Here is a 17,754-nt window from a genome sequence, read left to right as displayed (position 1 = left end):
CTGGGAGGTGCAGTTGTTTATTGCGAACCGAGCAGAGGTGTTCTGCAAAGCGGTCCCCAAGCCTCCGCTTGGTTTCCCCAATGTAGAGGAAGCCACACCGGGTACGGTGGATGCAGTATACCACATTAAGCAGAGGTTCACCTGCACATCTGCCAATGTGGAAAGTCATCTTGGGGCCTGGGATAGGGGTGAGGGAGGAGGTGTGGGGGCAAGTGTAGCATTTCCTGTGGTTGCAGGGGAAGTTGCCGGGTGTGGTGGGGTTGGAGGGCAGTGTGGAGTGAACAAGGGAGTCACGGAGAGAGTGGTCTCTCCAGAAAGAAGACAGGGGTGGGGATGGAAAAAGGCCTTGGGTGGTGGGGTCGGATTGTAGATGGCGGAAGTGTCGGAGGATGATGCGTTGTATCCGGAGGTTGGTGGGGTGGTGTGAGAGAACGAGGGGGATCCTCTTTGGCGGTTCTGGTGGGGGTGGGGTGTGAGGGATGTGTTGCGGGAGGTGCGGTCAAGGGCGTTCTCGACCACTGTGGGGGGGGGGGGGGGGTGGACGTTGCGGTCCTTGAAGAACTTGGACATCTGGGATGTGCTGGAGTGGAATGCCTCATTGTGGGAGCAGATGCGGCGGAGGCGGAGGAATTGGGAATAGGGGATGGAATTTTTGCAGGAGGGTGGGTGGGAGGACATGTATTCTAGGTAGCTGTGGGAGTCGGCAGGCTTGAAATGGACATCAGTTACAAGCTGGTTGCCTGAGATGGAGACTGAGAGATCCGGGAACGTGAGGGATGTGCTGGAGATGGCCCAGGTGAACTGAAGGTTGGGGTGGAAGGTGTTGGTGAAGTGGATGAACTGTTTGAGCTCCTCTGGGGAGCAAGAGGCGGCCTCAGTTCACCTGGGCCATCTCCAGCACATCACCTTCCCGGATCTCTCGGTCTCCATTTTGGGCAACCAGCTTGTAACTGATGTCCATTTCAAGCCCGCCGACTCCCACAGCTACCTAGAATACATGTCCTCCCACCCACCCTCCTGCAAAAATTCCATCCCCTATTCCCAATTCCTCCGCCTCCGCCGCATCTGCTCCCACGATGAGGCATTCCACTCCCGCACATCCCAGATGTCCAAGTTCTTCAAGGACTGCAACGTTACCCCCCACAGTGGTCGAGAACGCCCTTGACCACGTCTCCCCCATTTCCCGCAACACATCCCTCACACCCCACCCCCACCACAACCGCCCAAAGAGGATCCCCCTCGTTCTCTCACACCACCCCACCAACCTCCGGATACAACGCATCATCCTCCGACACTTCCGCCATCTACAATCCAACCACACCACCCAAGGCCTTTTTCCATCCCCACCCCTGTCTTCTTTCTGGAGAGACCACTCTCTCCGTGACTCCCTTGTTCGCTCCACACTGCTCTCCAACCCCACCACACCCGGCACCTTCCCCTGCAACCGCAGGAAATGCTACACTTGCCCCACACCTCCTCCCTCACCCCTATCCCAGGCCCCAAGATGACTTTCCACATTGGCAGATGTGCAGATGAACCTCTGCTTAATGTGGTATACTGCATCCACTGTACCCGGTTTGGCGTCCTCTACATCGGGGAAACCAAGCGGAGGCTTGGGGACCGCTTTGCAGAACACCTCTGCTCGGTTCGCAATAAACAACTGCACCTCCCAGTCGCAAACCATTTCCACTTCCTTTCCCATTCTTTAGATGGCATGTCCATCATGGGCCTCCTGCAGTGCCACAATGATGCCACCCGAAGGTTGCAGGAACAGCAACTCTTATTCCGCTTGGGAACCCTGCAGCCCAATGGTATCAATGTGGATTTCACCAGCTTCAAAATCTCCCCTTCCCCCACCGCATCCCAAAACCAGCCCAGTTCGTCCCCTCCCCGCCACTGCACCACACAACCATCCCAGCTCTTCCCCTCCACCCACTGCATCCCAAAACCAGTCCAACCTGTCTCTGTCTCCCTAACCTGTTCTTCCTCTCACCCATCCCTTCCTCCCACCCCAAGCCGCACCTCCATCTCCTACCTACTAACCTCATCCCACCTCCTTGACCTGTCCGTCTTCCCTGGACTGACCTATCACCTCCCTACCTCCCCACCTATACTCTCCTCTCCACCTATCTTCTTTTCTCTCCATCTTTGGTCCGCCTCCCCCTCTCTCCCTATTTATTCCAGAATCCTCACCCCATCCCCCTCTCTGATGGGTCTCGGCCCGAAACGTCAGCTTTTGTGCTTCTGAGATGCTGCTTGGCCTGCTGTGTTCATCCAGCCTCAGGTTTTATTATCTGTGACAGAGAGATTGCTTATTTCTTGGCTTCTTTACTCTAAATTGCTAGAGCCATGTGATTTTGTATTAATGTAATAAAATGTTCCAAGGTGCTTAACAAAGATTTGACACCAAGCCATGTAAGTGGATGTTGGACATTTTACCAAGGAGGGAGGTGTAGGGAAGGGAGAGAAGAGAGCTGTAGTTTCTAGAGCAAGGAATTCCAGAAGTTAAAGCCATGGAAACCAAAGACACTGCCTTCAGTGGCAGAGTGACTAAAATTGGTTGCTTGAGGTCAGCTTTTTAGAAACGGGTTCATTGGAACATTATAGGACTAGATGAGGTTAGAGATGCTGAGGCCATGAGGGATTTATTATTTCTTTTGTAATGTTGTGCTCTTTTTAATTATAAAGAAAGCAGTTTGCTTAACTGGAAAGCAAAGGTATCTTGGCAAGTGCAAGTTACAAATGGGAATGTATAAGTTAGGGCACAGGGATAGGCTTTGATTTCCAGTTGAGGGTAAAATGTTGAAGACCAGACTGGAGTATGTTCCTGATTCTTTTAGTTTAGAGATGCAACGACCTGAATGAGCGTTTCTCTAACACACAAATTGAAATGGTTGAATCACACACAGTTATGAAGGCTGAAACTAAATGTTTAGTTTGACATTCCTGTTGATTTTAATATTGATGATAAGCCAATAGTCTGACCACCTTGGAGCAAGCGTAAGGGTGGTGGTGATGATGAATTTAGGTATGGAAATTGGCTTTGATTTTGGTTGTCAGGAGACAGGATATAGATGAATATGGATTTGTCAGGAATAGATCCTTTGGGGTAGCAGATGTAACACTAGGCATGGGAGTAGAAGTCATTGTAGAAGCTGTTCCATTTACAGCTGGATAAGCCAGGTGCACAGTGCCAGCCAGTTGAATGACATTGGAACTCAAAGGAGGATGGTAGGGTTGGTTCTGTTTTGGCTGCAGATAGATTGCAAAGGATGAGAGGTAGTACCTTTTTTATCTTAGATGTGTAGTGTTTTTTGTTTGATTATTGGTTATTTAATCTCTTTCTGTACAGTATGAATGGGGTTGAAACCTCGAGGGATATATGTGCAGTTCTGGAGTAGTTACGTTTTTTTGTATCCCCAGTTCCCTCAAAGAGGAATGGAGACTTGATACAATCCAGAGCAAAGCAAAAGTGCTGATGAGCACCAGCTTCACAAATATCCATGCCTTCAACCAATGCTCAGGACTAGCAGTGTTGTCCTATATACAGGATGCACTGCAGAAGTTTGCCAAGACTTCCGAGACAGCAAAACTACAACCACTCTTACCTAGAAGTATAATGATAGCAGAAACATGGGCACACCACCATCAGCACATCTCCCTCCAAATCACTCCATCTTGACTTTTTGGAATATATCACCATTCCTTCAGTATTGCTGAGAATCATCATAGACTCCCTACCATGTGGAAACAGGCCCTTTTGGCCCAACTAGTCCTACTGACTCTTAGCATCCCACCCAGACCCATGCCCCTAATCTACACATCCCTGAACACCTAGGGACAATTTAGCATGGCCAATCCACCTCGCCTGCACATCTTTGGACTGGGAGGAAACCCACATAGACACGGAGACTGCAAACTCCACACGCAGTCACCCAAGGGTTGAATTGAACCCAGGTTCCTGGAGTTGAGGCAGCAGTGCTCACTACTGAGCTGCCTTAACAATGTTGACTGCCTGCACCAAAAGTTTGCAGTTCAGAAAGTCATTTTGTCACACCTTCATTATGTGTCAATGGACCATAATACTGGCTGAGTCAGTATTCCGTTTGAAAAGTTCACTTCAAGGAAGTGAAGTCAGGTTGTCATGGGTAGGAATTTGATTAAAGGAGCAGCTGAGTCTCATCCTGAAGAACTTGAATGGGCATGAACAGGATAGGCAAAGAACAAAACAATACAGCACAAGACTGGAACAGGCCATTCAGCCTTCGAGCTTGTGCTGCCATATTTTAACCCCTTTCATACCAAAACTGTCTTTGCTTATAGGTTCCATATCTCTCTATTCTCTTCCTATTCATATTCATCCAGGTGTTGCTTGAATGCTGCTACTGTCAGCTTCTGCACCACCTCTGGCACAGTGTTCTTGGCAGTCAGTGTGCATGCTGACTGCTATTGTCAAACTTGTGAAAGACCTTTTTGGAAGTTTGGCCAGGCACACTGGGAAAGAAGAAAACAGGCTGAGCTGACCTGAAAGTCTTCATGTTGGTGGCAAAGAAATCAGTGGGTGAAGGAAATGCAGGTGAATGATTTTAAGAACGAGGCTTGCAAAAGAATTTGGTGATCTATGCATCAGGATGTTAACATTAGAAACAGCAGCAGTGGGTCATCTTGCCCATCAAGCCTGCTCTGCCATTCAATAAGATTATGGTTTATCTTTTTGTGGACTCCTCTCCCGTTATCCAGCTTGGTTTAGTCTTGGAATCAGATGAAGTAGCTGTGGTCAAGCCAGATATAGGTATGAATGTTTCAGCTAAACTGCATGGTGACATAACCTCCTGATGGGTCTGTGTCTGCTGGTTGGTATGCTGGTGCACTTGCCAGTAATGACTTCTAATTTCACAAATTGCTGCATGGATGTCTGAAGCCCACACAAAAGAAAACACCATTAAAGAGAATATAGGTAGTGAATAACCAAACTAAGATAGCACGATGTAGAGCTGAATTGGCACAGCAGGCCAAGCAACATGAGGAGCAGGAAAGCTGATGTTTTGGGTCTGTACCCATCTTTGGAAACTTCTCATTTCTGCTGCTTGACCTGCTGTGTTCATCCAGCTGTACAGTGTTGTCTTGGATTCTCCAGCATCTGCAGTTCCTACTGTCTCTAGTAACCAAACTAGTTGTTTGCAATATCCATTCAAGTCTGTCACTCCCAAGTTTGAGAACAGTGATGGTAGTGCTGGGGGATATGTTTAGTGTGTTTGTGTTCTGCCCAAGAGTGGGCCTTGAATAATGGTTCAGTTAAATTAAATGTGGTGCTGTCCAAATCCAAAACAATTAATTGCTAGCCACTTCACACAAACAGAAAACACTGTGGGATTGTGCTGCTGTTTTGATTGCCTGCAGTTAAAGCAATGGAGTTAGTCAAAATGTGCAACTGTTGTTCCCTCTGGTGGCAAGACTTCCCAACACAATGGTCATAACAGGACAGTGCCTTCCTGAGTTCAAAGAATGACTTCTCTAAATTGTGTATTGAGAATGTTGAACCTTGTAACTATAATAATGACCCTCTCCAGTTTAAAAGTAAACTCTTCTTCAGGCAGCTATTAGACTGAAATTTGCCAAGGCACGAAAAAGCTACTGTTCCAGAGCTCTGATTGAAATCTCTCTCTTTTCCTTTATTACAGGTGGAAGTGAATATGCGCACAACCTTTTTATGGAAAAGGATTTATGTGAAAAGTATTGTCTAATAACTCAGTGCAAGTGACTGCTTGACTTTTTAAGACTCATACGAGTGCTTGCCTTGATTGCAACAAAGGACTCGTATATATTGAGCAGACTTTATTATCTCTTCATTTGAAGAGGTTTAAACTATTACAGTTTCTGTATGAACCTTGGGCTATAAACTGAAACTGCAAATAAACATATATAAATACAATGACCACAGCTAGGACGGAAAATCCCGTTATTATGGGTTTGTCTACTCAGAATGGGCAGTTGAGAGGCCCGCTGAAACCCAGTGCAGGCCCAGGAGGGATGCCGTCGCCACAAGTCTCTCAGACCAACCAACAGCTCCAGCAGCTAAAAAATGCCAGCACGCTTAATGGCACTCAGCAGCAAGCACATACAACCAGCAGTACTATTAAGTAAGTATCTCTTAAAAATATTTTTTTCCCCATACTCTGAACAGCTGTTTGTCAGTTTGTATTCTGGAAATGGGTTTCCCATTTACTGCTGCTTGGGTTGTTGTCTCTGGGATTGAATGTGAAAGACCAAAATAAGTTGTACCAACTTGAAATAACCCCCATGAAACACTTTGCAGCTGTAACTTAACATTTTGGTAAGGGATAAATGTGAGAAATGGTAATGTATTCAAATAATTGTTTGGTATTATCAGTGGAGATAAAAATATTGGGCAGGGTGGCTAAGAAAATTCAACTGCTTTTCTCATTGGAAATAATGCCTTCAGCACTCTCGGGTGGTGGATAATACTTTGCTTTTACACCTCATCTGAAAGCAACACTTGTAGTATGCTATTAGAGTATTATTTTAAAAACACATCCAAAAAGGAGTTAAGACAAACTTAGTTGGTTTTTTCTCAACTAATATCCATTTGGCAATTTATAGAAGGGCTTCTGGAAACTTGTGATGCAGGTAAACAATTATCAGATTGGGGAATAAGCTAGTTAATTCACTTGCCTACACTCTTTTTTAGTATAGAAGTGTATGCATTGTTGGGCCTTTCTCTTGTACTGAAATATTTGGACCTGTAAACACTACTGGGTCACACACAAGATGGGGGGGGGGGGGGGAGTTGCTTTTTTTTCTATTTATAACTTGGAAATTTTGATTTCCTCCCCTTTTTTTCCCCACTTCTCTTACATTGGGGAAGCATTTTAATCACTACTAACAGTATGCAACTAATCAATTTTGAAATCAATATCTAAACAAGTTATCCTGTTCTGAAGTGAAGCTTCAATTTATAAAGGAAAGGAATTTTGCAGGCAAAGACTGCATAAATTGTCTAACGCCATCTCGAAAGTGACTTTCAAGTCACATTTTTAAAAATTAACCACAGCACCCTTTGGGTTGCCTTCTGTCCACTTATAGTCACAATTCATGCACTGTTCCAAGCAGCTGTATTTCAATATTGCTAATGATCTGGTGAACCTGATTGTCGAGACCACTCTTTTCTCAATCATGTATTCTCCATATAGTTTAGAATTGTGGAACTCAATGCTGTTAGCATTTGTCCTGTCTATACCTGATCCAGCTGCTTGCAGTAAAATTCTGTTGATGCCTGTAGTTGAATTTTTGTGTCCCTGACACAACTTGGGAAAGGATCCTGAGCCTTGTGACAAACTGTCTAGCAGTTTGACTGTAGGGATAATGATAGTCTGATCTGTCTGCTTGTGCCCTTTTCCGCCATCATTCTATTTTATTGTCTATTAGTAATGAAAAAAAGCAAAAGAAATAACAACATTATAGGTTCAATCTTCCGTTCCCCAGCCTTGCTGAACTCCACTAACATAGTACAGAGAAATCAAACTGCTATAGCTTAGTGTTGCACTAGTTTGCTTAACTAGTTTCTGTCTTCCAAATCCCCCTTGGTATGAAATTTACTGTCTGATACAATAAATTTTTAAAAAATGCATAGACCTTTGGTGCATTTAGCATAAGTACTGTCTAAAATATCATGGATAACATTACCATCTTATTTGTAGTAAAGTCTACAACTGAATATCAATGGACTGCAATGTAATTGAATCTAATCCAAGTTCTTTTAACATCAATATATATTGAATTTGTATTTGTGTTGAATCAAGATTTACGTGTACAATAATATTGAATGCCTTATCTTTATAATTGAGGAAATTTTCCGTTAAAAGGAATGAACTTTTGCATCATGTTTGAATTTCAGGTCCTTTTTTTAAGTTGCATCTACTAAGGCTCTTTGTGAATGGATTTCGTATAATGATTACTAAAGGGAAGAGACAAAATGTAATGTAATCACAGAATTGTAATAGTACAGAAGGCTGTTCAGCCCATCGTGCTTCTACTGGCTCTCTGAACACAGACTTGATGCCATTTTCCCATCATCTTACATATTGAATGGCTATTTAAATGGAAACCATGCCCTCTTAGAACATGGAAATAGAACGTAGAACAGTACTGCACAGTGCAGGCCCTTCGACCCACAATGTTGTGCCAAACCTTTACCTGAAACCTCCAGGCCTGTCATCCACATACCTATCTAGTAGCCACTGAAATATCCCCAATGAGGCAGACTCCACTACCCTCTCTGGCAATGCATTCCACACCTCTACCACTCTTGAGTAAAGAACCTACCTCTGACGTCTCCCCAATAACTACCTCCTTTCACTTTAAAGCTATGTCCCCTCATAAAAGCTACCTCCTCCCTAGGGAAAAGTCTCTGGCTGGCTGGCTGTCTACTCTATGTATACCTCTGATCATTTTGTACACCTCTATCAAGTCACCTCTCATCCTTCGTTGTTCTGAAGAGAAAAGCCCTAGTGCTCTCAACCTTTCCTCATAAGACCTTCCCTCCATTCCAGGCAACATCCTGGTAGATCACCTCTGCACCTCTTCTAACGCTTCCATATCTGTCTTGTAATGAGGTGACCAGAACTGCACACAATACTCCTAAATGTGGCCGAACCAGGCTTTTGTATAGCCGGAGCATAACTTCACGGCTCTTGAACTCAATCCCTCTATTAAGGAAAGCTAACACACCATATGCTGCCTTAACGCTCTATTCAGCTGGGTGGTAGCTGTCAAGGAACTGTGAACGTGAACCCCAAGATCCCGCCGCTCTTCTACACTACCAAGCATTTTTCCATTAACCCTGTAATCTGCTTTCAAGTTTGTCCTACCAAAATGAATCACCTCATACATTTCAGGGTTAAACTCCATCTGCCACTTCTCAGCCCAGTTCCGCGTCCTGTCAATTCTTGTGTGCTGCCCTTCTCCATTTCTTGAGGGAGTGGTTTTGCTATCTTCTGCCCGGCTCCCGCTCTGAGATTGAAAACTGTCAAAACTCCTCTTGTACCTTCTCCCCAAAAAAAAAATCCTAACTTGTATCTGTCTTAATTGCTGAAGTATAATCGTCCCTGGAACCATTCTCAAACTTGCCGTGCCTACTTTTGTACTGCATTCCTATCCTTCCTATAGTGTGCTTGAACTCCACCCCCTCTTTTTCACCTAAGGTCTCACTGGTGACTGTTAAGTTCAACGTAACGTCCTTGCTTCTGTATTTTATACCCCTACTAAAACCTAGGGTGCGGTATGCTTTAACTGCTTAAGCTACTCGTCTTGCCACTTTTTAGTGATTTGTACGCATGTGTCCAGGTCCCTGCTGCTGCAGACACTTCATAGTGGCATCTTTTATTTCACACTGTCTCTGATTTTCTTAAACAAGAGGTATCAGCTTCTGCTTCACCACACTGGACCTTAATCTGCTCACTCTCTGGTTTGTTCTTTATAGTTTTTTTACACTGTCCAGGTCTGTTTACACTCATCTGTAAACTTAAAAATTACACCTTGTGCGTGAAGATCTAGTCATTAATGTATATTAGGAAAAGGTAATGGTTTCAAATCAGCCCCATAGAATTTCATTGTAACCACCTCCAGCCTGAAAGATATCCATTAAGTCATTGATAAGTGTGGAGCTGGGGTGAACACAGCAGGCCAAGCAGCATCTTAAGAGCACAAAAGCTGACGTTTCTGGCTTAGACCATTCATCAGAAAAAGGGAAGGGGAGAGGGTTCTGAAATAAATAGAGAAGGGGGGGGGGGAGGCGGATCAAAAGTGGAGAGGTGGCAGAAAAACTGCTCGACGCCCAAGTACTTCAGGACGTGTTCGAGCAGTTCATCCAGCTCCACGCTTTATCTCAGATTCTCCAACATCTGCAGTTCCCATTTCTCTGATAGAATTCTAACCTCACTGCAAAGACTCTTCTAGGGATGCCTAACCTGAAGAAGTTATCCTCCTCCCTCCGGCAAACCTCCCGATCGCTCTCCCACTGCAACTCTCTTGTAATCTCTTTTTGGCCTTGAAACTGCTCGACCATGTTCTGAAACGTTTGGACAGCGAGCGGTTTTTCCACTGTCTCTTCACCTCTATCTTCGATCTGCCTTTCTCTTTTTCTTCTCTTCTTCCCCACGCCTCCCATTTTCTGATGAAGGGTCTACGCCCAAAATGTCAGCTTTTATCCTCCTAAGATGCTGCTTGGCCTGCTGTGTTCATCCCAGCTCCACACTTTATCTTGGATTCTCCAGCATCTGCAGTTTCCATTATCTCCATTAAGTCATTACTCAGTTTCTGGTCCTTCACTCAGTTTTGTAGCAGTGTTGCTGCTGTTTCCTTTTATTCCATGAACTATTACTTTCCGTCTGTTCCAATGTTCTGTGCCTCTTTTTTTTTAAAAAAAGGCAATATACACCACAATATTGACAACCCTCGTCAACTCTGTTACTTTCAAAAGAAACCTAAGGAAGACCCTCCATTTTTTCTCTTGATTAATCCATGTTTTACCCTGCGGCTATTTTATTCTGAATAATTGTTTCGAAGCGTTTCCTCACTGCTGAAATTAAACACCAACTACCTTTTTACAAATAAAAACTGAGTTCTATTGATACTAAAATCTGAAACAAATAGAAAGGGCTGAAGAAATTCAGCAGATCTGGCAGCAAAGAAAAACTTAAGGGAACTTTGGTTATTTGAACCCAGTGTTGACCCTATCATTTGATCAAAAGTGTTATGTTTGGAATTCTCCAGTTCTGTGGCACCTCCCCCACTCTAAGGAAGATTTGAAAGACTATTTCCAGGGCCTTTTTTTGCAAGTTCTACTAACATCCATATTGAACAGATCTCAATCAGCTGTGGTGCCTATTCGATTTTAAGTAGTGACAGCCTATCACTGCTGCCGCCTCACTGAGTGCGAACTCTTCTAATACATGTGTATTCTCCCCATCACCATTCCTAGCTGGCAACTATTTCCTTAGGAAAGATAACTTTAAGGAGCACCTCAGCCATGATTAAATCCCCTTTTGAATCTAACTTTTTTGTTACTGTACATATACATTTAAAATATTTAGATTCCTTTTTGTTAGCTGTTGGTCACCTTTTTGACCCTGGTATTTGCTTATGCACACCCCACTGGGCCTGTGTTTATCTTCGTTCTCAAATGTGTTTTCTGCTTCACCTTTTTTGTCATGAACCCTCTTCCCCTCCCCCACCCTCCAGTGCACTCTTTGTTTGTTTGTATTTTCAAGTTCTCTGAAGCATTATCATCTTTCTGTAGCACCACAATGCTGCTCTTAATCAATAATGCTGTCCCTCATTTTTCTTTTCTTTGAACATCTTACGATAGTGTTCAACATCCAGTCCTGCCTTTCCTTGAGTCGTATCTGTTATAGTTCCAGTACTGTGTGTGGCTATCTGCCTATATACCCTTAACCTGCGGTATCACCACTTCTCTGACCACGCTATCTTTGTAGTTCTCTGCCTAATGAATGCTACTGGAGGTATTAAACATAAAGCTCAGTCTTGTACAGCTAGTAACATTTCTGCATTTGTGCTTGTCTATGTGGCAAGAAGCCTTGATGAAACACCTGTCACAGAATAGGGTAACTTGAGCAAGTAGAATACCGATCATGTCTCTGCAAACCATTTATAATAGCACTGGAAAAATACGTGCGTTAAGTTTTTTTTTGCTCAAAATTTCCTGACTTTGTAACAGCCCTTCATAAAGGAACGCCCCTCAGGCTCCATCCACTGAATTTCCCACCTCTGCGCATTTTAAGTTCTTGTCTTAAATCTTAAAGTATCCTCTTTCTTCCATTTGCACCAGTTCCCATTTTTGCATCAAATTTTCTGAGTGCAGTTTGTTTATGTGGCCCTTTTTGAAACATGTAAATATTTATGTAATTTGTTTTTTCACTCTGTGTAGACCAGGTGATGACTGGAAGAAAAGTTTAAAATTACCTCCAAAAGACAGGAGGATGAAAACTTCGGTAAGGAAAAAAAAATACTCTGGTTTCTACTTAGAATTGTTTAAACTTGGGTCTGTTTGTACCTTTTTTTCCTTTAGCAGTTGTATCAGTCATTGCAGTGTTAGTCGTGATAAGGGATTAGGGATTATATTCAAAATTAAAAATTCTTTGTCTTCCTCCTTAACCCCTGTCTCAACCAAATATTATAGAGACAAAGAACTTGCTGACTTCAGGTTCTGACTATAGTTCATCTTCCTTTTTTAAATACCAAACCATTCCAGGCTTCATTTGCATTGGAGCATTTTTCTGTGAAATATGAAAATGTGTTTTGGCATGTTAGTAATAATGCCACTCCTAAAGTTAAGATTTCAGGCATGACTGTTATCACTCTGTCCAAAGGAAGCTTAGACACGAGATCCCATGCCACTGTTCAACTAAGTGATGTTTTACTTCTAATCCTTGAACATATTTTCATAAATAGAGAAACATTTTTGTCACTGTCATGATCAATTATCTTTACAGCACATGGCCCAATTTCACTGCTTATAAATTTTTAATAGGTAAATTTGTCATCCATTTTAATGAGGATTGCTTCTAAGTTACAATGTCATTGCTCTATCTCGTGCAAAGAGTTGGTGGAAATGAGAGCTGTATAATATTTTTTCTAATCATCTTGTGGGATGTGGGCATCGCTGGCTAGTCAGCATTTCTTGCTTGTCCCTAGCTGCTCTTAAAGGTGATGGTAAGCTGCTGCCTTGAACTGCTGCAGTCTTCCTGCTGTGGGTTGATGCACAATGCTATTTGGGAGGGAATTCCAGGATTTTGACCCAGCGACAGTAAAGGAATAGTGATATATTTCCAAGTCAGGATGGAAGGTGACTTGGGGCGGGGGGTGTACTTGATGGTATTCCCATGTCTGCTGCCCTTGTCCTTCTATCTAGAAGGGGTTGTGGGTCTGGAAGGTGCTGTCTAAGGATCTTCGAATTTCTGCAGTGCATCTTGTAGATAATACACGCTGCTACTGAGCGTCAGTGGTGGAGGGAGTGAATACTTGTGGATGTAGTGCCAATTAAGCAGACTGTTTTGTCCTGGATGGTGTCAAGTTTCTGGAGTGTTGGGGGCCACACTCCTGTAGACAAGTGGGGAGTATTCCGTCCTGCTCCTGACTTGTGCCCTGTAGATGGCAGGCAGGCTTTGAGGAGACGGGAGGTGAGTTACTCGCCACAGTATTCCTAGCTTCTGGCCAGCTCTTGTAGCCACTGTTAATGTGGTGAGCCCAATTGAGTTGCTGGTCCGTGGTAACCCCCAGGCATAGCCTGGCATTTGTGTGGTGTGAAGTCACTTGCCACTTGTCAGCCCGGTTAACAGATTTATTTAATCTTTTAGTTAATCATGAGAGTGTGATGCTGATTTTTCTCTTCACCTGGATCAAATACAGAATATTCACTTAAATCTGTGCAATGATGGAGTTTCTCAATAATAAGGATTTGGATGATTTCAAAGACAGCAAACCTATACTTCAAGTTATTGGTCTTTAGCCACTTTTTGTATGATGTGTAGTTTTTGTTCAGTATGTGCACTTCAGACAGCAGTGACTGCTGTTGAGATCTTGGCCATTGTGTTCACATTTGCAAGGTGCTGAATTTGACACTGCCGTTCCTGATAGGTTATAGCACGTTTTGAGCTGCATTTACTTCCTAGATACAAATGCATTGTATTGTTTGAAATTCTGCTTATAGAAAAACTAAGCTTTGTGCTGACTGAGCGAGTACTACTGCAGTTGTATTGTCTTTAGGGTGCATTTGTCAATTCTGAATGCCAGTTTCACACTCTGTAACTGGATTTAGTTTGCTGAAGAGTTTCTTTTAATCACTGTAGGTAGAGTGTGGTATCTACAGTTGAGCCAAAGGCAAAGCAATCAGTGGTATATGACAAGACAACAAAACGTGAGGCTGGATGAACACAGCAGGCCAAGCAGCATCTCAGGAGCACAAAAGCTGACGTTTCGGGCCTAGACCCTTCAAGGACCCTTCGGGTCTAGGCCCGAAACGTCAGCTTTTGTGCTCCTGAGATGCTGCTTGGCCTGCTGTGTTCATCCAGCCTCATGTTTTGTTGTCTTGGAATTCTCCAGCGTCTGCAGTTCCCATTATCAGTGGTATATGACAAAATGCTTTTTGTGTAGCTGTGGGTTTTTTGCATTGTATGCAGATTAGAAATGGGCCATTTGACTGGCACATTGACAACTCCATCGTAGCATCTGTGGATATTTTTTCAGTTTTTTTTCTTGCCTTTGTTTAGGATGTAACGGCCACAAAAGGAAATGAATTTGAAGATTACTGCTTGAAACGCGAGTTGCTAATGGGCATTTTTGAAATGGGCTGGGAGAAGCCATCACCAATCCAGGTGTGTAAGCACTTCCTGTAATAATCTGCTTGACAGGATACTTGATAGCTTTGCTAAAGAAAGTGAAGCTGGGTTAGAACTGTTGTTTCAATGTATCCATTTATGTATGTCTTCATTTGTAGACTTGAGTTTGGTACAGAGCTTTTTGTTGCTAAGCTGTCTCAAATGAAGGACAGTGTAATCTAGAGGAACAGGCACAGAAAATGGGTTTCAATCCCACCGTGGTATCTGGATTTAGGATACTAATTTTGGATTCAGTTAATAAATCAGTTTTGAATTGACAGTTCATCTCTAATGGATACCATAAAATTAACGTTATTGTAAAAACCTATCTGGCTCTTTTTTAATGAGAGAGTAGGAACTGCCGATGCTGGAAATTGAGATAACACACTGTAGAGCTGGATGAATTCAGGAAGGCTGACATTTCGGGTCTGAAGAAGGGTCTAGGCTCGAAACATCAACTTTTCTGCTCCTCTGCTGCTTGGCTTGCTGTGTTCATCCACTTCTACACCACGTTATCTCTGGTTCATTTTAATGTCCTGTCTTTATAGAAGGAATTCTGCTGCTGTTACCCCAGCTGCCCTGAATGCATCTCCAGATCCCAGGTTGGCTTTCAACTTGCCTCTCAAATGGCTTAATGAGCTACCCAGTTGTAGCAGTTGGGGGTGGGGGAGCAAATTCGGGCCTTGCCAGCAGCACTAATATCCTGTTAAAGAATTGGAAGAAGTAATTTTAATTTGATAATCTGCTCTTCCCTCTCTTTTTAGGAAGAGAGTATTCCTATTGCATTGTCTGGTAGAGATATATTGGCCCGAGCCAAAAACGGGACAGGTAAAAGTGGAGCCTACCTCATTCCATTACTTGAACGGCTGGACCTGAAAAGAGATTGTATTCAAGGTTTGTTTCTTCACCAATCATTTCTAATTTTTATCATGCTTTGGTTTTCCTTGGCAGAAATTACCACTTGGTAATTGGTAAGTAGTATAAGTTCGCTCTTAGTGAGGTAGTGCTGTATTGAATTCTTTATCATGGATAATATGTTATGTCTCCAGAATGGGACTTAAATGGTAGCCTTCTATCTCTGCAATGTGTTCTGCCATTCAACAGGTTAACTGTTCAGTATTGCTGCTATCATTGGCATGTTGACCTAAGAAATTCTTGGATCCAAAAGGTTGTTTCTCTGGTTACTTGGAGACCACTTTTATTTTGGGGCCACACAGACTGGCCAGTGAAGCAATTTGTATTTGCTAACATGTACTTTCTGAAGCATTATGGAAGATGCAGTGACCAAGGAATGCTTTTGGCTCGAAGTTGCATGTGTGGTTTGTAAAACAAAAGCTGCTGTAGAATCTGCCTACAATAAATAGTGCTTACCTTTTGCACTGAGAATCTAATGTAATGCTTATTTGAACTAACTGCAGAGGCAATCCATTTTAAATTTTGAGTTCCTGCTGTTAGAATGAAATGATTTCAAGTGATTGAAAGTTTTGAATGTTACTGGTTTTGTTGCACTTCCATATTTACTATACCTGCAGTGATAATTAACACAGGTTTCATGCTTTTGGTATTTCAAGCTATGGTAATTGTGCCTACCCGAGAGCTGGCACTGCAAGTCAGTCAAATCTGTATCCAAGTCAGCAAGCACATGGGTGGTGTGAAAGTGATGGCTACCACAGGAGGAACCAATCTCCGCGATGATATCTTGAGGCTCGATGAGACAGGTGAGTATTTAGCTTGATATCATAACTTTGATCTGGCCCACATTTCTCTGATCTGAAATTCTGACTTCTAGCAGTAAGTACAATTTTATACTTCTTTTGTTTATCTAGATTTCACTTGTTAAGAATAGAATCTCCTCTTGCAATCAGATCTCAAGTGGTGACAGGCTTATCTGTTGTTTGTTTTATTAGATAGAGTGAGTGTCAGGAGATAGTGATCAGTTAATGTATGACCATGAGGTCAGTAGAGGGATGAATATTAGCTAGGGCTTGGCTCCCCTGCTTTTCTATAGTGTTACAATGGAATCTATTGCTACCCTTTTAAGGCAGCAGACAGGATTTGATTTGATGTTATCACACATGCAGGAACAGTGAAAAGGTTTTTGTTTTACATGCAGTAATGCAAATCATACGAACAAATCTTAAAGTTGGGTGAGTGGATCAATCAGTGACATAATAATTTGGATAAATGTGAAGTTATTCACTTCAAAAGCAAGGCAGCAGATTACATCTTGGAATGGCTGTAAATTGGGAGGGGAGTGTGCAGAGGGACCTGGATGACATTCAGCACCAGTTGCTGAAGGTAAGCGTGCAGGCATCGCAGGTGGTAAAGAAACAGTGTGCGTGCCTTCATTGCAAGTGGTTTTGAGCACAGGAGCAGGAAATGTGGTGTTGCAGTTGTACAAGGCCTTGGTGACACTACACTTGGAATATTGTGCAATTTTGGTGTTTTTTGAGGAAGGATGCTCTTGTTCTAGAGTGCGGTGAAAGTTTTCCAGGCTGATTCTGGGGGTGGTGCGTCTGACATATGAAGAGAGATTGACTGACTAGGTTGGGATTGTTTTCACTAGAGTTCAGATGAAAGAGGGGAAAATCTCATAAGTTTAAGTCTAACAGGACTGGATAGGGTAGATGCAGGGAGGATGGTGGGTGTATCCAGAATCAGGGGTCACAGTCTGAGCGTTTTGAGGTAAGACCTCTTCACTGAGTGGTAAGCCTGTGGAATTCATTAACACAGGAAGTAGTTGATGCCAAAACAAACTTGGGGCAAATGGGATCAAAGGCTGAGGAGAAAGCACTATTAGGCTATTGAGTTGAACAATCAGCTATGATGGTGATGAATAGCAGAGCAGACTCTTAAGAGCCGAATGGCTGCCTCTTGTTCCCATCTTCTTCCTCTTTACACAGAGGGATACAGTGTTATGAACAGAGGGGACAACATTTAAATTTAAGACATTAGCGGTCCATTTGGAATCTACTCGGTGACATCCTGTTTGAGTTTCACTAGGGCCACTTGGCTCCTGACCTCACTGCAGCCTTCGGTCAATAAAGACAAAAGAGCTGAATTCCACAGGTAAGGTGAGAGTGACAGCCCCTGGCATCAAGGCTGCATTCAACAGTGTGGCGTTAAGGAGCCCTAGCAAAACTGGAGTCACTGGGTAGTGGGGTAAACTGCCCAGTGGTCAGAGCCATACCTGACATGTTGGAAGATGGTCGGGGTTGTTGGAGGCCAGTCATTTCAGCTCCAGGATATCTCTGCAGGAGTTCCACAGGTTGGTGCTTTTGGCTCAACCATTAGCAGCTTTATCAATGACCTCCCTCCATAAGGTCAGAAGTGGAACGTG

The 17,754-nt window shown here is 43.3% G+C and overlaps 1 protein-coding gene across 1 annotated transcript in view; it reads left to right on the top strand.

Annotated features, from left to right (window-relative positions):
• ddx6 (DEAD (Asp-Glu-Ala-Asp) box helicase 6) overlaps window positions 1-17,754 on the top strand; it is a 47,267-nt gene that overhangs the window by 11,381 nt on the left and 18,132 nt on the right. Inside the window, exons 2-6 of the mRNA XM_048562175.2 lie at window positions 5,682-6,140; window positions 11,966-12,029; window positions 14,307-14,411; window positions 15,179-15,308; window positions 15,986-16,132. Coding sequence (XP_048418132.1) covers window positions 5,932-6,140; window positions 11,966-12,029; window positions 14,307-14,411; window positions 15,179-15,308; window positions 15,986-16,132 — 655 coding nt within the window. The 5' untranslated portion in view covers window positions 5,682-5,931. The remainder of the gene's footprint in view (window positions 1-5,681; window positions 6,141-11,965; window positions 12,030-14,306; window positions 14,412-15,178; window positions 15,309-15,985; window positions 16,133-17,754) is intronic.

The sequence above is a fragment of the Stegostoma tigrinum genome, chromosome 32 (assembly GCF_030684315.1).
Source record: "Stegostoma tigrinum isolate sSteTig4 chromosome 32, sSteTig4.hap1, whole genome shotgun sequence".
Lineage (NCBI taxonomy): Eukaryota > Metazoa > Chordata > Chondrichthyes > Orectolobiformes > Stegostomatidae > Stegostoma > Stegostoma tigrinum.
Note: the sequence above shows the minus strand (reverse complement) of the source record. Positions and strands in the feature narration are given on the sequence as shown.